At 45.0% G+C, this 23476-nt stretch overlaps 1 protein-coding gene across 5 annotated transcripts in view; it reads left to right on the top strand.

Annotated features, from left to right (window-relative positions):
• Nucleotides 1-13994, top strand: part of CDC25C (cell division cycle 25C) — a 55952-nt gene extending 41958 nt beyond the window's left edge. Inside the window, exons 9-15 of one of the 5 annotated variants that reach the window (XM_003900161.5) lie at nt 6822-6974; nt 8198-8299; nt 9374-9436; nt 11998-12096; nt 12639-12772; nt 13137-13248; nt 13427-13994. In XM_003900161.5, the coding sequence (XP_003900210.1) occupies nt 6822-6974; nt 8198-8299; nt 9374-9436; nt 11998-12096; nt 12639-12772; nt 13137-13248; nt 13427-13576 (813 nt within the window). In that variant the 3' untranslated portion in view covers nt 13577-13994. The remainder of the gene's footprint in view (nt 1-6821; nt 6975-8197; nt 8300-9373; nt 9437-11997; nt 12097-12638; nt 12773-13136; nt 13249-13426) is intronic. The other 4 variants (XM_009209186.4, XM_009209185.4, XM_009209188.4 and 1 more) reach the window with 4 other exon arrangements.
• Nucleotides 13995-23476: the final 9482 nt, after the last annotated feature.

The raw sequence follows: 23476 nt of genomic DNA, 5'->3' as shown, positions 1-23476 counted from the left end.
TAGTAGAGACGGGGTTTCACCATGGTGGCCAGGCTGGTCTTGAACTCCTGACCGCAGGTGTTCAGCCACCATGCCTGGCCTGTTTAATTTTCATAAATTTGTGAATTTTCCAGATTTTTTCTGTTAACTGATTTCTAATGTTATTCCATTGTGGTCAGAGAACATAGTTTGTGTCATTTCAATCCTTTTAAATTTATTGAGGCTTATTTTATTTTATTTTATTTTTGAGATGGAGTCTCACTCTGTCACCAGGCTGGAGTGCAGTGGCACGATCTAAGATCACTGCAACTTCCGCCTCCCAGGTTCAAGCAATTCTCCTGCCTCAGCCTCCTGAGTAACTGGGACTACAGGCATGTGCCACCAGGCCCAGCTGATTTTTGTATTTTTAGTAGAGACAGGGTTTCACCATGTTGGCCAGGATGGTCTCGATCTCTTGACCTCATGATCTGCCCGCCTCAAGCCTCCCAAAGTGCTAGGATTACAGGTGTGAGCCATTGCACCTGGTGAGGCTTATTTTATGTTCAAGCATATGGTCTGTTGTGAGAATGTGCAATGTGTGCTGGAGAAGAATGTGTATTCTACTGTTGTTGGGTAGAGTGTTCTGTAGGTGTCTTTTAGGTCTGATTGGTTTATAGTGTTGTTTAAATGAGTTTTTGAGGTTTCTAAAAATGGTATCACTGGGTGTGGTGGCTCACACCTGTAATCCCAGCACTTTGGGAGGCTAAGGCAAGAGGACATTCGAGCCCAGGAGTTCACTACCAGCCTGGGCAATAAAGAGAGACCTTGTCTCTAAAAAAAAAATGCAAGGTGTGGTGGTGCAAGCCTGTAGTTCCAGCTACTTGGGAGGCTGAGGTGGGAGGATCACTTGAGCCTGGGATGTCGAGGTTGCAGTGAGCTGTGATCATGCCACTGCACTCCAGCCTGGATGAGAGAGTGAGACCCTGTCTCAAGAAAAAAAAAAGTGGTACCATACTAAATGGGCTCTCTCACTGGCTGCCTTGTTATTCTCACCCAGGGCCGTTGCATTTGTTGTTCCGTCATCCTAGAACTTTCCTCCCCAAGATAATCCATGATTTTCTTCCTCATTTCAGTCTCATCTCTGTACATATGTCTTATAAGGACCTTTCCTGACAGACTTCCCAACCCCTGTGTTTTTCTTTTCATCCTTCTTTGTTTTGATTTATGCTATTTATCACTATGTGAAAAAGTAGAGAGTATATTTATTAGTCTACTTGTCTCTTTTACTCTTTTGTTCATTGCTACGTCACCTAGTAGGTACTCAAAACGTATCAAGCTTCCATATGTGAATTTGGAAGTTCTGAAGTCAGAGCAGAGGACTTGATTAAGATAGAAAAATTGGGGAATCATTAGCTTAGAGTGAAAATTTAAATTCATAGGTAGAAGAAATTACCTATGGCTAGAGAGAAGAGATAAAAGAGAAAAGGGCCAGGGCCTAGCCCTGATGAATCCAGCATCTATTACAGGTTTGATAGGTAAGGAGGCCTAACAAAGAAAATTGACAAGGAGCAGAGGAGAGGGCACAGAGGTAGAAGCATCATGGTTGGGCCGGGTGCGGTGGCTCAAGCCTGTAATCCCAGCACTTTGGGAGGCCGAGATGGGTGGATCACGAGGTCAGGAGATCGAGACCATCCTGGCCGACATGGTGAAACCCCGTCTCTACTAAAAAATACAGAAAAACTAGCCGGGCGAGGTGGCAGGCGCCTGTAGTCCCAGCTACTCGGGAGGCTGAGGCAGGAGAATGGCGTGAACCCGGGAGGCGGAGCTTGCAGTGAGCTGAGATCCGGCCACTGTACTCCAGCCTGGGCGGCAGAGCAAGACTCCGTCTCAAAAAAAAAAAAAAAAAGAAGCATCATGGTTCTTCTAGTGTAGGGGCTGCCTGTACTAGAAATAAAGAACTAGGCCGGGCGCAGTGGCTCATGCCTGTAATCCTAGCACTTTGGGAGGCCGAGGTGGGTGGATCACTTGAGGTCAGGAGTTTGAGACCAGCTTGGTCAACACGGTGAATCCCATCTCTACTAAAAATATAAAATTAAAAAATAATAATGGCCGGACACGGTGGCTCATGCCTGTAATCCCAGCACTTTGGGAGGCCGAGGCGGGTGGATCATGAAGTCAGGAGATCAAGACCATCCTGGCTAACACGGTGAAACACCGTCTCTACTTAAAATACAATAAAATTAGCCGGGCATGGTGGCGGGCGCCTGTAATCTCAGCTACTCCGGAGGCCGAGGCAGGAGAATCACTTCAACCCGGGAGGCGGAGGTTGCAGTGAGCCAAGATCGCGCCACTGCGCTCCAGCCTGGGCGACAGAGCAAGACTGTCTCAATAATAATAATAAGATAAAAATACACAATTAACTAGGCATGATGGTGCATGTTTGTGATCTCAGCTACTCAGGAGGCTGAGACAGGAGAATCACTTGAACCAGGCAAGCGGAGGTTGCAGTGAGCTGAGATCGCACCATAGAGCTCTAGACTGGGCAGCAGAGCCAGACTCTGTCTCAAAAAAATAAATAAAAATACAAAAATTAGCCAGGGGTGGTGGTGCACGCCTGTAATCCCAACTACTTGAGAGGCTGAGGCAGGGGAATCGCTTGAACTCAGGAGGTGGAGGTTGCAGTGAGCTGAGATTGTGCCACTGCACTCCATCCTGGGTTCCAGAGGGAGACTCCATCTCAAAAATAAATAAATAAATAAATAAAAATAACTAAAAGAGTAGGAGGTGCCATTGAAGCCAACAAAAATGGAGTAGCCAACTTAATGGAAGCCGACGTGAGGTTCAGAAAGATAATGTGGCTGGAGAAGTGACTGTCAGATGCTGAAACATGAAGGCTGTTGATAGCTTTGACAAGAGTAGAAGAGTGGTGCAGACAGAAGCTGGACTGGCTTATGTGTACTCAAGAGTGTGTAGACCAGTTTATAAAATAATAATTATTCAATCAAGTCTTTTAATAGAATCTGCAAGTTGAATCTAGTAAGTTTCCCTCCCTTCTTTTTGGCTTTCTCAGTGTTTAAAAACTCCCATATTTGGAAATGCTCTAGTAATTCCTTAAAGATTGAAAATGAGTAGATGTTAAATGCTATCTAAGCCAGATGATCCTGGGATCTTCCCACACCAGCTTCTGGGAACTGGGAAACTTCTAACTAGCTAGACAGAACTAAAGTACCATCTTCATCATCTCTCCATGACCTAGCACTTACATTCTTTGCAATCAGTTGACATTTATTTTCATATAAGTGTGTAGGAAAGAAGTACCGTGATCTTTTTTAGAAAAGACAGGGTCTCACACTATCACCTAGGCTGGAATGCAATGGCACGATCACAGCTCACTGCAGCCTCGACCTCCTGGGCTCGATTGATCCTTCCATTTCAGCCTCCCAAGTAGCTGGGACTACAGGCGCATGCTACCACATCTGGCTAATTGTTTTTTTTGTAGAGACAAGGTTTCACCATGTTGCCAAAGCTGGTTTTGAACTACTGGACTCAAGCGATTCGGAATCACCTTGGCCTCTCAAAGTGCTGGGATTACAGGTGTGAGCTACCAAGCCTGGCCGCTGAAGTAGCTGTTTCTATTTGTGAAAGTAGTTTTCTGCTGTCATTTATTTTTGACATCTTGTCCTTGGACTATATGAAGATGTTAATCACCTTAATTATCCCTATAATAGCTACTAGAAACCTAAAACATTGGCACAAGAGAATAGAGATTTGAGAAATAGACATATGCATATATGTAATTGGTAATTCAGCCAAGATAAAAAATAATCAAATGGAGAAAGCATAGTCTTTTTAACAAATTGTGCGGGAGCAATTGGAAATCCATGTATTAAAAGATAAAAGTTCTTTAACCCATGCTCTACATCATGTATTAAAATTAACACAAAATGGATCGTAGCTCCAAATCTAAAACTTTAAACCATAAACCATCCGAAGAAAGGCCTGGCACGGTGGCTCACGCTTGTAAATCCCAGCACTTTGGGAGGTCGAGGCCAGTGGATCACCTGAGGTCAGGAGTTCAAGACCAGCCTGACCAACGTGGTGAAACCCCATCTCTACTAAATATATGAAAATTAGCTGAGTGGAGCCAGGTGCGGTGGCTCATGCCTGTAATCCTAGCACTTTGGAGGGCCGAGGCGGGCAGATCATGAGGTCCGGAGATTGAGACCATCGTGGCTAAGATGGTGAAACCCCATCTCTACTAAAAATACAAAAAATTAGCTGGGCATGGCGCATGTAGTCCCAGCTACTTGGGAGGCTGAGGCAGGAGAACGGCGTGAACCCAGGAGGCAGAGCTTGCAGTGAGCCGAGATCGTGCCACTGTACTCCAGCCTGAGTGACAGAGCAAGACTCTGTCTCAAAAAAAAAAAAAAAATTAGCTGAGTGGTTGGGCATGGTGGCTCACACTTGTAATCCCAGCACTTTGGGAGTGCAAGGTGGGTGGATCACGAGGTCAGGAGTTCGAGACCAGCCTGGCCAACACAGTGAAACCCCGTCTCTACTAAAAATACAAAAATTAGCTGGGCGTGGTGGCGGGTGCCTGTGATCCCAGCTACTCAGGAGGCTGAGGCAGGATAATCGCTGAAACCTGGGAGGTGAAGGTTGCAGTGAGCCAAGATCGTGCCACTGCACTCCAGCCTGGGCGACAGAGGTAGACTCCATCTCACCAAAAAAAAAAAAAAAAAAAAAAAAAAAAAAAAATTAGCCAAGCATGGTGGCCGGCACCTGTAATGCCAACTAGTCAGGAGGCTGAGTCAAGGAGAATCACTTGAACCAGGGAGGCGGAGGTTGCGGTGAACTGAGATCATGCCACTGCACCCCAGCCTGGGCGACAGAGTAAGACTCTGTCTCAAAACAAACAAACAAACAAAAAATTCCAAAGAAAACAGGGGACAATTTTTGTGACCTTGGGTTGGGCAAAAATTTATTAGATACAATGCTTAAAAATGGATACAGACCAGGCATGGTGGCTCATGCCTGTAAACCCAACACTTTGGGAGGCTGAGGCAGATGGATCACTTAAGCCCAGGAGTTTGAGACCAGCCTGGGCAACATGGTAAAACCCTGTCTCTACAAAAAGTACAGAAATTGGCTGGGGATGGTGATGCACACCTGTAGTCCCAGTTACTCAGGAGGCTGAGTTGGGAGGATCGCTTCAGCCTGAGAGGCAGAGGTTGCAGTGAGCTAAGATTGTGCCACTGTACTCCAACCAGAGTGACAGAGTGAGACCCTACCTCGACAACAACAAAAAAAGATAAGTTTCAATTAGCTAATTAATTCCAAACTCTTAATAATATGGCTCTTAGCATAATTATTATGGTGTGTTCTAGAGAAGCCCCTTCTGAAAACCTCATCTAGCTTTCCCCTGCCTTCTCAGGGGAAAGTTGAAGTTATATGAAGTCCTGTCTGTCATGGAGACCAGGCACCCAACTCCTCAGTGCCTCACCAAATCTCCTTTCCTACCCTACCTTTGATTGATCCATTCATGCATCACTGGCTTCGTGACTTTGACTGTATCTCTTGGCTTCTTCCTCTTGGGCTTTGGCTCCTGCTACTGCCTAACTATTTTTCCATCTTCCAAGTTAGGCTACCAAGAGAGGGAACCTGATTGGCCTAGATTATTTTTCCTTATTCTAGACCACTAAATAGATGTGTTCAACCAGCAATATGGTCCAGTCATCAGTGGCTGGGGGGTAGGGTGGATGGGGACATAGGGCAATGTTTGGAAGGAGTCTAAGGGGAAAGGTATAGAATGTTGGTACGTATAATGTGGACTGTACCATCAGCTGGTACCATGAGCAAGAGATAGGACCATGTGTGTGATAAAATCATAATATCCATAGTTATCATAAAGCAAAATGTTGTTATTCTTATTTTCTTCTTCCAGAAACCATTGATCATCAAGCTGCCTTCCAGTTATGGCTCTCTTATTGTATAGCCACCCATCCTAAATCAGTCCATAACAGGTAGTACGATAAGTGTTTAGAGAAGGAGCTTTTGCCTATTCTCTAGGTGAGAGGTAGAGATCTCAAAGTATGTGGCAACAGGATAGAATTGTGGATTAGTTGGAAGGTGTTATCAGAGGCCATTTGATAAGACCCTCTTGACTCTGAATATAGCACCCAAACCATGCCTTTCAAATAAACAACAGTCCATCTTCTTATACTTTAGTCTGTTCCTGTGTAAGCAATTCTCAAGGCTAGTTCTTCATGACATTGAGCCATTTTTTTTCCCTGATGGGTTTCATAGTATCCGTCCTATAATGGTCATCATGCTATTTGATTTTAGTGTGTCCTTTTTTCTTGCATGATGCTTCTTTTGCTATTTTTCTTCTTGGCTTTTCATCTTTAGGTTTGTTGAGGTCCTTAAATCCTGATTGTCAATGTCCTAGGATCCCAGAGACAAAATGGACTTCTTCTTCTTCTTATTATTATTATTATTTTGTCACATAACTGGAGGGACTGAACTTATGTTTGCTTTCTGTTAGAAGAACTAGTGCATCTAAGACAGTCAGCAGCAGAATTTGGTTTGGCTAGTTAAGACGTCCATGGAGATGGAATATCATGCAGTCCAGGTAGAAAGATGTTAATGGGCCTGTGAAGACAGGTTGCCTACCCAGGGCTTCTCAAACTTGAGAAATCACCTGGACATCTTGTTAAAATGCAGATTTTAATTCAGTAGGTTTGGGGTGTGGCCTCACATCTGGAAATCTGCATTTCAAAGAAGCTCCCAGGAGATGTTGATGCTGCAGGTCTGCAGACACACTTGGAGGCATAAGAACTAAGGGGTTTAATATTCCCAAACAGGCATCAGTGAACAGAAGCTGCCTATATCGCTCCCCCTCGATGCCAGAGAACTTGAATAGGCCAAGACTGAAGCAGGTGGAAAAATTCAAGGACAACACGATACCAGACAAAGTTAAAAAAAAGTATTTTTCTGGCCAAGGAAAACTCAGGAAGGTAAGAACATTTTAAGATGGAAATCTTATTCATCTTCTCTCTCATGTCTTTGCTTTTCTGGTATGAGGATTGTTTTATTATGCCTTTTTTGTCTTCTTCCTCTTTACTTTTACTTTTTCCTCTTTGTTCTTTCCATCTTTCTGTCTTTTCTACATCTGTATCCACATGTGAAATATATGTATATAAAATATTTATATAACATAGATATATAAAGTATATCTATATTGTACTTTTAGAAATGTTGTCATCAGCCAGGCACAGTGGCTCACGCCTATAATCCTAGCACTTTGGGAGGCCAAGGCGGGCGGATTGTCTGAGCTCAGGAGTTTAAGACCAGACTGGGTAACACGGTGAAACCCCGTCTCTACTAAAATACAAAAACTCAGCTGGGCGTGGCAGCATGTGCCTGTAGTCCTGGCTACTAGGGAAGCTGAGGCAGAAGAATCGCTTGAACCCGGAGGCGGAGGTTGTAGTGATCCAAGATTGCGCCACTGCACTCCAACCTGGGCGACAGAGCAAGACTCCGTCTCAAAAAAAAAAAAAAAGAAATGTTGTCTTCATACTGCCTTCCCAAACCTTTTTCTTAAGATCTGAATGAATACAAGGGAACTTTGGTATGGATATTTCACTGCCGTTTTACATGCAGTCTGACAGAAACAACATCATATAGCAGATTGCTTTTGTGGAAAGCAACTTCTGAAAAACTTAGCCTCTGTCCTTTACCCTCCCCAACTTTTAAAAATTCTAAATAGATGGGAGTATCACTTAAGGCCAGAAGTTCAAGACCAGCCTGGTCAACATAGCATGACCCCATCTGTAATAAAAAATAATAATAAAAGAACAAATTAAAATTCTAAATATATTTGGATATTTTATAAAATCAACTTATTTATTTATTTATTTTCCCCTGAGATGGAGTCTCACTCTGTCACCCAGGCTGGAGTGCAGTGGCATGATCTCGACTCACTGCAAACTCAATATTTATTTATTATTAAAAATCATAATTAAATAAATGGGATCTCACTCTGTCTCCCAGGCTAGAGTGCAGTGGTGTGATCGTAGCTCACTACAGCCTTGGCCTCTTGGGCTCAAGCAATCCTCCTACCTCAGCCTCCCAAGTAGCTAGGATTACAAATGTGCGCCACCATGACCCACTCCATCCACTGGTTTTTAAACCTTTAACATGAGGATTGGGTGTGGGGTGGGAATCTTGTCATCTTCAGGGCTTACATTTAAAGAAGACAGTCTCTCTATGTGACATTAATATCACTCAGATGCTGGAGGAAGATTCTAACCAGGGGCACCTGATTGGTGATTTTTCCAAGGTGAGTTTGGCTACACCCATCCTGTATTTCAGTGAGTCATTTGGATCTGAATCTTCTCTGTTTGCAGAGAATGCCTGGTGTAAATATGCATCCTCACCAAATACTATTTGATAACCTGACAGTACTCTAGTGGTAGATCTAGGCCCTAAGCCTTTCCAGAAAGAAAATATTTATTATTTTTCTGGGAAGATCCAGAACACAGGGGAAAGTATGAGACTTTTTACCTTTTTTCTGTTTAAAAACATATTTTAAAATTATGTAAATAATACTTGGTTGTTACAGAAAAAGTAGAAAATGAAGAAATTTATCCCAAACTTTATTAACCAGGGTAATATTGCTTAGTATATATTCTTTTTTCCCCCCTACTGTCTGTGTAATTGCAGAACATATATATTCTTACAGATTTTTTTTCTGTGTTTTCACAAACACATATACAAATACAGTTTTTGCTTTTCTACAAAAATAGTTCATATTGTTTTGTTATCTGTTGAGTTTTTCCTCTCATTTAATAATTATATCAGAAGCACCTTTTTTCCTATTACTAAGCAGTTATGCTTCATTCTTTCTTTCTTTTAAGATTCAAGGTCTCGCTCTGTTACCCAGGCTGGAGTACATTGGCATGATCATAGCTCACTTCAGCCTCGAGCTCCTGGCCTCAAGAAATTCCCTCTTTCCTTGGCTTCCCAAAGCACTGAGGTTACAGGCATGAGCCACCATGCCCAGCCCATTTCATTTTAATAGCTCCATATTATTTCATTTTTGTTTTGGCTGCTCATAATTTCTTCATAAATCCCTTCTTGCAAGATATTTAGTTTTACAATTTTTTCTTTTGAATGATACCAAGATGAATGTATTTGTAGAGAAATCCAAAACTTCGTACACATCCTTGATTTGTTCTTTAGGATCAGTTCTTAGAAATGGACTTGATGTATTTGCACTTTATAGAGACACTGATTTTTTTGAAGGCCTCTGGGGTTTTAAGGGTCACTTGGAAAGAAGGACAAAATAAGGGTCTTTGATCTCAAACTCGGGTGTGGAATACTCGCTTTTATTTCAGCTCTTGTGTATTTCTAGGTATGTGCACTGCCAACCGTGTTAGGGAAACACCAAGATCTGAAGTATGTCAACCCAGAAACGGTAAGCAGATTTCTGGAGATGGTAACTGGTTACATAAGTTACCATCTGGTCTGTTCTGTCCCTAAAATCCCCATTTCCATTTGTGTTTCTTTCACTGTGTTCACTCACATAGGCTCCTTATTCAACTAAAGCTATATTAAAGGACTCCTTTTTCCCCATTCTTCTCTCTCCTTCCTTTTTAGTTTAAACAAATGATACATAGTTGTTGTAAAAAGGAAAAAGGGAGGGGTCAGGCATGGTGGCTCACGCCTGTAATCCTAGCATTTTGGGAGGCTGAGGCAGGCAGATCTCAGACACTTGAGGCCGGGAGTTGGAGACCACCCTGGCCAACATGGCGAAACCCCATCTTTAATACAAATACAAAAAAATTAGCCAGGCGTCGTAGTGTGTGCCTGTAATCCCAGCTACTTGGGAGGCTGAGGCACAAGAATTACTTGAACCCCGCTTGGGGAGGTTACAGTGAGCAGAGATCATGCCACTGTACTCCAGCCTGGGCGACACAGTGAGACTCTGTCTCAAAAAATAATTATTATTTAAGAAAAAAGGGAGAAAGAAAGGAAAATACAAAGGGCTGGGTGAGGTGGATCACGCCTGTAATCCCAGCACTTTGGAGGCTGAGGCAGTCGTATCACGAGGTCAGGAGATCGAGACCATCCTGGCTAACACAGTGAAATCCCGTCTCTACTAAAAACACACAAAATTAGCTGGGCATGGTGGTGGGCACCTGTAGTCCCAGCTACTCAGGAGGCTGAGGCAGGAGAATGGCGTGAACCTGGGAGGCAGAGCTTGCAGTGAGCTGAGATCACGCTATTGCGCTCCAGCCTGGGCGACAGAGTGAGACTCCATCTCAAAAAAAAAAAAAAGAAAAGAAAAGAAAGGAAAATACAAAATCACACACAAAAAATGGTCTCAATTAGGGTGACCATGCACCCTCATTTACACTTTGCAATCCCATTTACATCTGTTAGTGAGGGTAATTATTAATAGTGTTTGCTTTCATTCTCAAAAGTTTCCCAGTTTGTACAAAAATTATTTGGTCACCATACCCACAATCTCATCACCAGAGACAACCACTAGTAATATTTTCCTATGGCCTTCCAGATTTTATTTTATTTTATTTTATTTTGACATGGGGTTTCACTCTTGTTGCCCAGGCTGGAGTGCAATGGCGCAATCTCAGCTTACTGTAACCTCTGCCTCCCAGAGGTGATTCTCCTGCCTCAGCCTCCCAAGTAGCTGAGATTACAGGTGCCCGCCATCACACCTGACTAATTTTTGTATTTTTAGTAGAGACGGGGTTTTTTCTATGTTGGTCAGGCTGATTTCAAACTCCTGTCCTCAGGTGATCCACTCTCCTCAGGCTCCCAAAGTGCTGGGATTACAGATGTGAGCAACCGTGCCCAGCCCCAGATTTTATTCTAGCATATGTTTTATAGATATAGGATCATGGGCCGGGCACAGTGGCTCACACCTGTAATCCCAGCACTTTGGAAGGCCGAGGCAGGTGAATCACCTGAGGTTGGGAGTTCAAGGCTGACCAACATGGAGAAACTCTGTCTCTACTAAAAATATAAAATTAGCTGGGTGTGGTAGTGCATGCCTATAATCCCAGCTACTTGGGAGGCCGAGGCAGGAGAATTGCTTGAACCCAGGAGGCAGAGGTTGTGGTGAGCCGAAATCTCACCATTGCACTCCAGCCTGGGCAACAAGAGCGAAACTCCATCTCAAAAAAAAAAAAAAAGGATCATGATGAACGTATAGTATTGCAATTTGCTTAGTAAGACGTTATAGACGTCTTTCTATATCAATAATAAGATATCTATATTATCATTTTAATGGCTATATAATGCTGCTCTATTCTACTGACATGTACAATTTATTTTACCAAACCCCTATTATTGAATATTGAAGTTATTTCTAGTATTTTGATAATATAAAACAATGCTGAGATGAATATAATTGTGCCTACATCTTTGTGTACTTTTCCTGTTTACTTAAGATATTAGAAATTGCTGAGTCAAAGTGTAATTACATTTGTTTGTATATGTATTTACAAAGTTCCCTCCAGAAAGGCTGAACCAATTTACACTCCTACAAGTAGCTTCAGTTTCTTCCTTCCTCTAGGTATCAACCTTTCCCTTCCATATCCTTTCCTGAAAGGCTTACTTTCTTCCTTTTTGATGGCGGGTAGGGAACCATTTTGCATTTCTTCCTGCAATTTCGAGATCTCTAGCTGCTGCCTCTGCCACTGCAGAAGTCCTTGGGTGTCTCCTGAGAGGCTGATTCCAGCCATGCCTGTCCCCAGACGGGTAGCCTGAATATGGATTTCCTTGATATCTTGGCAGTGCCAGCTATTTTGGTTCTCTAAAAGGGCCACTTCCTGTTTCATTCTCTTTTGTGGAGTGGGGCTGAATCATTGCCACATATCAAATATGGGATGACTTTGGAGGCTGGACATACAGTGGACATAACAGGAGTATGCTTGTAAGGAACTGTGTCATTGACCCTTCTCTCACTCAGAGTTGTAGTGAGCAGAATATTCAGTCATTGTTTCTGTCCAGGTGGCTGCCTTACTGTCGGGGAAGTTCCAGGGTCTGATTGAGAAGTTTTATGTCATTGATTGTCGCTATCCATATGAGTACCTGGGAGGACACATCCAGGTGAGATGACATTGTGGCCATTAGTAGGGGAGTACTGGAGATAGCTCTTTATTGAGAAGAGTCTGTGGACAAAGGGGCCTATGAACTCTAGAATCAGGACAAAGATTGCATATTTGAAGCACATCAAGGCTGAGGTCCTCATTGTTTTAATTCTGTATACCTTAAGCAGCTTACTTTCCCTTTCCTTCCTAGATCTATCTCCCTCTTTTCTGTAGGAGCCAAGGGGTCCTACCTAGAAATAAAAACATGAATCCAAGGACTAAAGCACTTTGCAAACACTTACTATTCATGAACATTCCTCGCAGTGATCCCTATACTTCCAGTAGTTCAGTTCTATGAACATTTATTGACCATCTACTACATACCAAGCTCTATGCCAGGCGTTCAGGGTATATACAGAGATATAATTAGACCCCTGCCCTAAAGGTGCTGATAGTCCAGCTTTTCTGGTCCAAATTATCCCAGGTTGGTGTCTCAGTCATTTCTAAGTATTGGCACTGTCTATAAGCCCCTGAGGAAATACTAAAATTCTTTTTCTACAGGGAGCCTTAAACTTGTATAGTCAGGAAGAACTGTTTAGCTTCTTTCTAAAGAAGCCCATTGTCCCTTTGGACACCCAGAAGAGAATAATCATCGTGTTCCACTGTGAATTCTCCTCAGAGAGGGGCCCCCGAATGTGAGTGTCTAAATGGGGTCTGGCGGGTGATGGAAATGGATTTTGAGTTGGACTTCCCACACCAGTTCAGACAGAGACTGACTGGATTCTACAGTTTGAAGAATGTTAGGGAGGTTGAAGGAAGACGTTTCTAAAATTGAAAAGTATGAAACAATAAAGGAAAAGGGACTTGAGAATGAGGCCGCAGTGGAGGAAAGGAGGAAGGGTGGTGCTATTTGGACCTTTTTTTGCAAACACAGTGAGATTGGAAGGTCCTTTTTGAGGCTGGCAATAGTCTATTCCTCTCCTCCCTGCCCAGTGAATAGCCCCTGGGATCCTGACCTTGTTTCTTTCCACCCCACCCATCTCTGGGTTCTCTCTAAAGGTGCCGCTCTCTGCGTGAAGAGGACAGGTCTCTGAACCAGTATCCTGCATTGTACTACCCAGAGCTATATATCCTTAAAGGCGGCTACAGAGACTTCTTTCCAGAATATTTGGTAAAGGGTGGGGCATGCGGGGAGCCAACTTTAGCATGCAACTCCCAGGGCCTGCAAAGCCCTCAGAGAAGAAACTGCTGCTCCTCCTTGGCCACTGCCAGCAGCAGCATCTCTATTATCCTTCGTAGGTAGAGTTCAGGAGTCTAGAGAATCCCTTACTCTGTTCCTTACCTTTCAGGAGCTGTGTGAACCACAGAGCTACTGCCCTATGCATCATCAGGACCACAAGGCTGAGTTGCTGAGGTGTCGAAGCCAGAGCAAAGTGCAGGAAGGGGAGCGGCAGCTGCGGGAGCAGATTGCCCTTCTGGTGAAGGATGTGAGCCCGTGACAACATTCCAACCACTGGCTGCTAACGAGTCACCAAAAGACACTGCAGAAACCCTGAGCAGAAAGAGGCCTTCTGGATGGCCAAACCCAAGATTATTAAAAGATGTCTCTGCAAACCACCAGGCTGCCAACTTGTATACAGGCCTGGGAATGGCTTCGGTTTCAGCAGAGCTGAAAGCTGGTGGCAGAGTCCTGGAGTGGCTCTATAAGGCAGACTTGAGTTGCAGAGAGATTTTTGTTGGTTCAGGGAACTCTGGCATTCCTCTTCCCAACTCCTCGTGTCTTCTCACAGGCCAGCCAACTCTTTCTCTCTGGGCTTCTGGCTATGCAAGAGAGTTGTCTACCCTCTTTCTTTGTATTTTCCTTCTTTGTTTCCCCCTCTATTTTAAAAATGGAAAAATAAACACTACAGAATGAGAGGTGTGATTGTGAGCCTAGCCTGCTCCTAGAAGATCTGTCTACAGAGGAGATCACCAAGTTAGACTACTTCAGACATATTATCTTTATTTTCAGCTGAGGCCAACATGCTTTTCTCTAAACCAGCAATTCTTAGGCCGTGGCTTACATCTGTAATCCTGGCACTTTGGGAAACCGTAGTGGGTGGATCACTTGAGGTCAGGAGTTCGAGGCCAACCTTGCCAACATGGTGAGACCCCATCTCTACTAAAAATACAAAAATTAGCCAGCATGGTGGCATGCTCCTGTAGTCCCAGCTACTCAGGAAGCTGACACAGGAGAATCGCTTGAACTCAAGAGGTGAAGGTTGCAATGAGATCGTGCCACTGCACTCCAACCTGGGCAACAGAGAGAGACTCTGTCTCAGAAAACAAAAACAAAACAAAAAACCAGTAATTCTCAAAGTTTGGACCCTAGATCATCAACATCATCTGAACTTGTTTGAAATACAGATGTTCGGCCGGGCGTGGTGGCTCACGCCTGTAATCCCAGCACTTTGGGAGGCTGAGGCGGGTGGATCACGAGGTCAGAAGATCGAGACCATCCTGGCTAACATGGTGAAACCCCATCTCCACTAAAAATACAAAAAAAAAAAAAAAAAAATTAGCTGGGCGTGGTGGTGGGCGCCTGTAGTCCCAGCTACTCAGGAGGCTGAGGTGGGAGAATGGCGTGAACCCAGGAGGCGGAGCTTGCAGTGAGCCAAGATCGCGCCACTGCACTCCAGCCTGGCTGACAGAGCAAGATTCTGTCTCTAAAAAAAAAAGAAATACAGATGTTCAGGCCTCACCTCAGACCTCTTAAATCAGAACTTCTGAGGTTAGGGCTCAGAAAACTGGGTTTTAAAAATCTCCCTTTTCAGTTGATTCTAATACATGCTAAGGCTTAAGAACCAGTGCTCTGGTAATCCCAGCACTTTGGGAGGCCAAGGCGGGCAGATCACTTGAGGTCAGAAGTTCGAGACCAGCCTGACAAACATGGTGAAACCCCATCTCTACTAAAAAAAAATACAAAAATTAGCCAGGCGTGGAGGTACACACCTGTAATCCCAGCTACTAGGGTGGCTGAGGCAGGAGAATTGCTTGAACTCGGGAGGTGGAGATTGCAGTGAGCCAAAATCCACTGCACTCTAGCCTGGGCAACAGAGTAAGACTCCATCTCAAAAAAAGAGAACCGATGCTCTGGAATTAAGGTAAGCCTTTCAAACAGTTTTCTTCAGCAATGTCCTAGGCTTTCCTTTCCTAGATCATTCCATGGCATGAGTTACTAAAAGCACACCACAGACTTAGCAGCATGTGGTATCTAGACATTCTCTAAGGCAAATGACAGATCTCAGTTGGGCTCAAAGGTTCCATCTTGGCGGTGGCTCACACCTGTAATCCCAGAACTTTGGGAGGCTGAGGCTGGCGGAACACCTGAGGTCAGGAGTTCAAGACCACCCTGGCTAACATGGCAAAACCCTGTCTCTACTAAAAATACAAAAATTCACCAGGCGTGGTGGTGGCTGCCTGTAATCCCAGCTACTCGGGAGACGGAGGCAGGAGAATCACTTGAACTTGGGAGGCAGATGTTGCAGTGAACAAGATTGCGCCACTGCACTCCAGCCTCGGTGGCAAAGCGAGACTCTGTCTCAAAGGAAAAAAAAAAAGTTCTCTATCTATAGCCTCGGGGGTTTGGCTTTTAAGTCTTTTCTCCACTCCATTTCACATCTCACAAAGACAAGCTTTAGGATTTAGGATGGTTGGAAGTAGAGATTTGTGATATATGAAGACAGGAATAAAACAAAGCAAGATCCGGCCGGGTGCGGTGGCTCACGCCTGTAATCCCTGCACTTTGGGAGGCCGCGGCGGGCGGATCACGAGGTCAGGAGATCGAGACCATCCTGGCTAACACGGTGAAACCCAGTCTCTACTAAAATGCAAAAAAAAAAATTAGCCGGGCGCGGTGGTGAGCGCCTATAGTCCCAGCTATTCGGGAGGCTGAGGCAGGAGAATGGCGCGAACCCGGGAGGCGGAGCTTGCAGTGAGCCGAGATGGCACCACTGCCCTCCAGCCTGGGCAACAGAGTGAAGACTCCGCCTCAAAAAAAAAAAAAAAAAAGCAGGATCCATTAGACTTCAGGAAGATTTTTAAACTGTATTATTCAATATGCCAGGGTTTCCTTTCTTGGAGCTTTTTAATATGAGTAGGACTTTAACTGCAGTAAGGTGTGGCCCTACTTAGTCTTGGGTGGCAGTAGAATTGACTGAACATTGTCGTTCTCTGGTATTAACCTAGTAGGACTGATAGCCCAGGACTGAACAGGACAAAGCCCTCTATAGCCTAGGCTGAGATAGAATAGAGACAAACATACCCTCTTCCCAGGCTCTGGAACAGAGACACTTTTTTAAAGTGAGTGGGAGGGAAGGGGGATTGTAGCCATAGGGCGGCCCAAGCACATGCCTGAGTGGCTGGACTGGCTTTTAATTTTTTTGTTTGGCAAGGTTTGCACATGCTCTTGCCCTAGAGTGTTACATGCATGCTTCACAGCAGAGGGCACTGCTGTATTCTCCAAGCCATCCTGCTGAAGTCTGAGGCTTCCACTCCTAGCTATGGCCTGTCTGTCAAAAAGAAGCTGCCTCTGTGGCCTTCTCCCTAATCCCTTGAACTCAAAGCCCAAAAGATCTAGGGGAAAGAGAAAAGTTACTGCTACATTAGGTGGAGATGGCCAAAGGAAAGATGCTGCTCCTCCGCCCCACCCACACACTTGCCCCTATAGGAATTCCTAGTAGCCAGAAGAGAAAACTGCTTGAAGCACCTCTTCGAAGTGTGAGGAGAGGTCCTTAACTCACTGCCTACCCTAGTGGGTCATTTCCTGATAATTCTCCCCAGAAGGGTAGAACCAAGTCCCAACATGGATAGAGATTGATGCACATGTGCCCACGTGTCAGTAGTCTTAAGTGGAAATTCTGAGTTGCAAAACAAAAAACTAGGGCTTAATTATCTTCCTTATGGAAAATTGTATTCAAAGTCAACATTTTTTGGTATTTTTTATTTTATTTTATTTTATTTTATTTTGTTTTTCTTGAGACGGAGTCTCGCTCTGTCACCAGGCTGGAGTGCAGTGGTGTAATCTCAGCTCACTGCAACCTCCGCCTCCCAGGTTCAAGTGATTCTCCTACCTCAGCCTCCCAAGTAGCTGGGATTACAGGCATGTGCCAGCACGCCTGGCTAATTTTTGTATTTTTGGTAGAGATGAGGTTTCACCATGTTGATCAGGCTGGTCTCAAACTCCTGACCTTGTGATCCACCTGCCTCAGCCTCTCAAAGTGCTGGGATTACAGGCGTGAGCCACTGTGCCTGGCCTAATATAAGCCCACTGCTTTCTTATAATATCATCTCATTGTATAGGGACTATATGATTTGATTCATGTTATTTTTGGGAATAACAATAGTAGCTAACATTTTTCAGGTGCTTACTGCATACAAGACTATCTCTAAACTCATATATATATGTATGAGTATATATATGTATGAGTGTGTATATATATATATACACACACACATACACTAATTTTCTTTTTTTTTTTTTTTTTGAGACGGAGTCTGGCTCTGTCGCCCGGGCTGGAGTGCAGTGGCCGGATCTCAGCTCACTGCAAGCTCCGCCTCCCGGGTTTACGCCATTCTCCTGCCTCAGCCTCCCGAGTAGCTGGGACTACAGGCGCCCGCCACCTTGCCCGGCTAGTTTTTTGTATTTTTTAGTAGAGACGGGGTTTCACCGTGTTAGCCAGGATGGTCTCGATCTTCTGACCTCGACATACACTAATTTTCACAACAAGTCTGTGAGACAGGTATTCATTATTATGTGCATTTCTTTATGAAGATAAATAAATTGAGGAACAGAAGGATTAACTCTTTTTTATTTTATTTTATTTTTTGAGACAGAGTCTCACTTGTTGCCATGGCTGGAGTGCAGTGGTACGATCTCAGCTCACTGCAACTTCCACCTCCCAGGCTCAAACAATCCTCTCACCTCAGCTTCCCGAGTAGCTGGGACTACAGGCATCTGCCACCACACCTGGATAATTTTTGTATTTTTTTTCTAATTTTAATTTTTGTTTTGTTTTGGGTTTTTTTTTTTTTTGAGACAGAGTCTTGCTCTGTTACCAGCCTGGAGTGTAGTGGCGCTATCTAGGCTCACTGCAACCTCTGCCTCCCAGGTTCAAGCAATTCTGCTTCAGCCTCCTGAGTAGCTGGGACTACAGGCGTGTGCCACCACGCCCAGCCAATTTTTTGTATCTTTAGTAGAAGACGGGGTTTCACCATGTTGGCCAGGCTGGTCTCAAACTCCTAACCTTGTGATCCATCCACCTCGGCCTCCCAAAGTGCTGGGATCGCAGGCCTGAGCCACTGTGCCCAGCTGTCTCCCTTCTAACTTTCATGGAGGCAATCTGAGCTCTAGTCTTCAACTAGAGCCTCCCAAAGTGCTGAGATTACAGGCATGAGCCACTGCACCCGGCCAAGTAACTTGTTTAAGATCACAAAGCTAATTAATGGTGGAGTAGGGATTTGACACAGGACGGTATTGCTCCAGAGCCTGTCCACTTCATGGACTTTGCTGTTACCAAACATTCATCAAAGAACAGTATGTCTGGCCAGGCGCAGTGGCTCACGTCTGTAATCCTAGCACTTTAAGAGGCCAAAGTGGGAGGATCCCTTGAGACCAGGAGTTTAAGACCAGCCTGGGCAACATAGCAAGACCCCATCTCTATAGAATAAAAATCAACTTAGCTGGGCATGGTAGCGCACACTTGTAGCCATAGCTACTGGGGAGGGTCAGGCAGGAGGATGAATTCAGCCCAGGAGGTCAAGGTTGAATTGAGCTATGATCCCTCCACTGTACTCTAGCCTGGATGACAGCAAGACCCTGTCTAAAAGAAAAGAAAACAAAACAAAACAAAAACCAGTGTGCCTTTCCAGAGTTGGCACTGTAGTGGGTGTTAAATCTATAAAAGCCTCAGTGGTAAGCTCTTGAGAATTTAGGGTCATAAGGGTTGCTTTGGCTTAAGAGATAAGGATAAGAGCAGGCACTAAAACTCTAGCCCAGAGACCTCAATACGAGGCTATGTAGGGAGTGTGCTCAGCATTGGTGTCCTTGCACTGGTATTTATTCATCAGGAGGTCAAGTGATATTGAACAGAAGTCTTTTGAGCTAAAAACTTCTCGAGACTGGGCACTGTGGCTCATGCCTGTAATCCCACTTTGGGAGCCTGAGGAGGGGCGGATCACCTGAGGTCAAGAGTTTGAGAGGAGCCTGGCCAATGTGGTGAAACCTGGTCTCTACTAAAAATACAAACATTAGGCCAGGTGCGATGGTTCACACCTGTAATCCCAGCACTCTGGGAGGCCAAGGCGGGTGGATCACAAGGTCAGGAGATCGAGACCATCCTGGCCACCATGATGAAACCCCGTCTCTACTAAAAATATCCAGCTACTCGGGAGGCTGAGGAAGGAGAATTGCTTGAACCCAGGAAGTGGAGGTTGCAGTGAGCTAAGATCGGGCCACCGCACTCCAACCTGGTGACGAAGCGAGAGTCTGTCTCAAAAACAAAAAACAAAATGAAAAAACAAACATTAGCCAGGAGTGGTGGCAGGCACCTGTAATTCCAGCTACCAGGAGGCTCAGGCAGGAGAATCGCTTGAACCCGGGAGGTGGAGGTTGCAGTGAGCTAAGATCACACCATTTCACTCCAGCCTGGGTGATAACAGCGAGACTCTGTATCAAAAACAAACAAACAAAAAACCTGCTTCTTAGGCTGGGTGCGGTGGCTTAAGCCTATAATCCCAGTACTTTGGGAGGCCGAGGTGGGAGGATTGCTTTAGTCCAGGAATTCGAGACCAGCCTGGGCAATATAGTGAGACCTCTGTCTCTACAGAAAGTTTAAGAATTAGCCAGGTGCAGTGGTGTATGTCTGTAGTCCCAGCTACTTAGGAGGCTGAGGTGGGAGGATTGCTTGAACCCGGGAGGTGGAGGTTGCAGTGAGCTGAGATTGCACCACTGCACTCCAACCTGAGTGACAGAGGGAGACCCTGTCTCAAAAAATATACATTAAAAAAAATTTTTTTTTGAAACTGCTCTTTGTCAATCTCAGCCCAGGACCTGGGTGACCTCTGCCATAGAGAAGGGAATGTATTAGGCCATTCTTCCATTGCTATAAAGAAATACCCTGTAGGCCAGGCGCGGTGGCTCACGCCTATAATCCCAGCACTTTGGGAAGCCGAGGCGGGCGGATCACAAGGTCAGGAGATCGAGACCACGGTGAAACCCCATCGCTAAAAATACAAAAAATTAGCCGGGCGCGGTAGCGGGTGCCTGTAGTCCCAGCTACTCAGGAGGCTGAGGCAGGAGAATGGCGTGAACCCGGAGGCGGAGCTTGCAGTGAGCGGAGATCGCGCCACTGCACTCCAGCCTGGGCAACAGAGCGAGACTCCCTCTCAAAAAAAACAAAAACAAAAAAAGAAATACCCTGTAATCCTAACACTGGGAGACCGAGGCTGGAGGATCACCTGAGCCTAGGAGTTCAAGACCATCTGGGCAACATGGTGGAACCCTGTCTCTATGAATAATTTTTTTTTTTTTAAGATGGAGTTTCGCTCGGCGCAGTGGCTAACACCTGTAATCCCAGCACTTTGGGAGGCCGAGGCAGGCAGATCACCTGAAGTCAGGAGTTCGAGACCAGCCTGACCAACACGATGAAACCCCGTCTCTACTAAAAACACAAAAATTAGCCGGACAAATTTTTTTTGGTTTTTTGGCATTTTTAGTAGAGACGGGGTTTCACTGTGTTAGCCAGGATGGTCTCGATCTCCTGATCTCATGATCTGCCCATCTCGGCCTCCCGAAGTGCTGGGATTACAAGCGTGAGCCACCATGCCTGGCCTTTTTTTTTTTTTTTTTTGAGACAGGGTCTCACTCTGTCACCCAGGCTATAGTGCGGTGGCATGATCTTGGCTCACTGCAGCCTCTGCCTTAGCCTCCCAAGTAGCTGGGACTACAGGCCCATACCACCATGCCTGACTGACCACCGTGCTTGCCTGGGAGACTGAGCAATAATATAAAGAAAAGAAGTTTAATTAGCTCATGGTTCTGCAGGCTTTATGGGAAGCATGGTGTTGGCATCTGCTCAACTCCTGAGTAGGCCTCCAGAAGCTTACAATCATGTCAGAAGGTAAAGGAGAAGCAGACATGTCACACATCCAGAGCAGGAGCAAGAGAGGGAGGGAGTGACGGGAGGAGGTGCCACATACTTTTAATAACTGGATCACTTGTGAACTCAGTGACAGCTCACTTATCCCCAAGAGGATGGCCCAAGCCATTCATGAAGGATCCGCCCACATGGTCCAGACACCTCCCACCAGGCCCCACCTCCAACATCAGGGATTACATTTCATCATGAGATTTGGACGGGGACAAATATCCAAACTGTATTAAGGAGGAATATTTCCTTTTCTTTATCAGGAGTATAAAGTAGGAGGCATGGGGAATTCTCTCCCTGTTCTATTCAGGCATAGGTTAAGGAAACACCAATTCCTTTAAACATATGCATCTGGAGTTGTCAGTTCTGAGTATCACAGTTATTAAAATATGACACAGTCCTTGCCCTCAAGAAATTGACAAGGTAGAAAAGTAGAAAATGGTTCTTTTTGTTTCCATCCCGACAAGCATTCTGCTCTAGTAGTGTATACTCAGCAAAAGGACCAAAAAGTGCCACTTCCAGCTCCAAATCAGCAGGTCAGGTGGTGGGGTCTGGCCAAGTTCACACACAGAATAATTAACTCCTGCATGCTACCTGGGATGACATTTATTCAGTGCTTGCTATATGCCAGGTATAATGCTACACCTTTTTTTTTTTTTTTTTTTTTGAGTCGGAGTCTCGCTCTGCTGCCCAGGCTGGAGTGCAATCTCGGCTCACTGCAATCTCTACCTCCTGGGTTCAAGCAATTCTCCTGCCCCACCGAGCCTCCAGAGTAGCTGGGAATACAGGCATGTGCCACCATGCCCGGCTAATCTTTGTATTTTTAGTAGAGATGGGGTTTCATCATATTGGCCAGGCTGATCTCGAACTCCTGACCTAGTGATCCACCCACCTTGGCCTCCCAAAGTGCTGGGATTACAGGCGTGAGCCACCGTGCCTGGCCTACACCTTCATTTAAATACTATACTCATTTAATCCTCACAACTGTTATGTGAAAGAGATACTATTATCCTTAATTTTACAGGTGAAGAAATGGAAGCACAGAAAAATTAAGTGACTTGCCCAAGGTCACCCAGCTAGTGTCAGCATTTGAATCTAGGCAGTCTGTAAAGCTTGTGGTCTTAACTCTTTATTATACTGCTAACATCCCGGATTAGGATAGCAGAAGGAATTAAAGCTCAAAGGAGAAAGAGAGGACTTGACAGAAGGTAGAATCCATGTAATCTGTCCATAAGAGGAGAAAATTGAGATTACAAGTGAAAGTGGAATAAGATACAGGGTCTTTGGGCATTTGAGGTGCAATCAGTGGATTGTAACGCCCTCCCTGAGCAGGATTTGTGTCTTAATCATTTTGCACCTAGCATAAAGCTGGACTCGTAATCAGTCTCAAAAGACATTATTGAATTGAATGATGGCTGAGTAACATCATCTTTGTAGAAAGGACTGGCTCATTTGTCATTGTCCCCAAGGGGCAATGCTGCTTATCTAGCAGGTGTTGGCAGTCACAGAGGACATGGTTGGTGGAGAGGGTGTGCTGGAGGGTTGTCAATATTAGTCTTGGAGTCATATTTATTTGCAGAGGCTTCTCCAATCCTCATTAAAGGCCCAGTGATGTCAGGCTCTCCACCCCTGTACCCAGACAGAAATATGCACCAGGCACTTCATTTTCTCTCATGAAAAGGCTGGCCTGTTACAGGTGGGATTGTTCATTGCTCCCAGCCCATCAGCTTGACACTGTATTCTTGGTCTATTCTGTGGGGACAGCCCTGGAATAGACACTGAGTATCCATCAGAGTAGGCACCCTGAGCAAACTTCCTTTCCCAAACTCTCTTCCTGCCCCAAACTTGATTTGGTTTGGTGGCTGGAGGAGAGGGAGGGCAGAGGAGACACCCCTTGACCACCTCACATCTTTGTTGGTTCATGGGTCTCAGCCCTTTCCTATCATCCCAACCAGCCTGAAATTGTTACTTTCTGCTTTATAAATTCCTTTTTTAAAGTATTGTCAGTTAAAAAAAAAAAAACAAAACAGAAAACTATTGTCTGCCTGTAAGAGCAGGTGTGAGAGAAAATTAGGTGCCTGGAGCTTATTTCTCTCTGGTGGTGAGGTGGAGGACCTGACATCATGGGGCCTTTAATGGTAGCCCCCCAGCTTCACATTCCCTAACCTTTCTGGAGAGGAGGGCTTGGGAAAGGCACATGGAGGTAGGGTGGAG

This window comes from Papio anubis, chromosome 5, assembly GCF_008728515.1.
Source record: "Papio anubis isolate 15944 chromosome 5, Panubis1.0, whole genome shotgun sequence".
Lineage (NCBI taxonomy): Eukaryota > Metazoa > Chordata > Mammalia > Primates > Cercopithecidae > Papio > Papio anubis.
The sequence above is the reverse complement of the archived record's forward strand: the minus strand, read 5'-3'. Positions and strand labels throughout refer to the sequence as shown.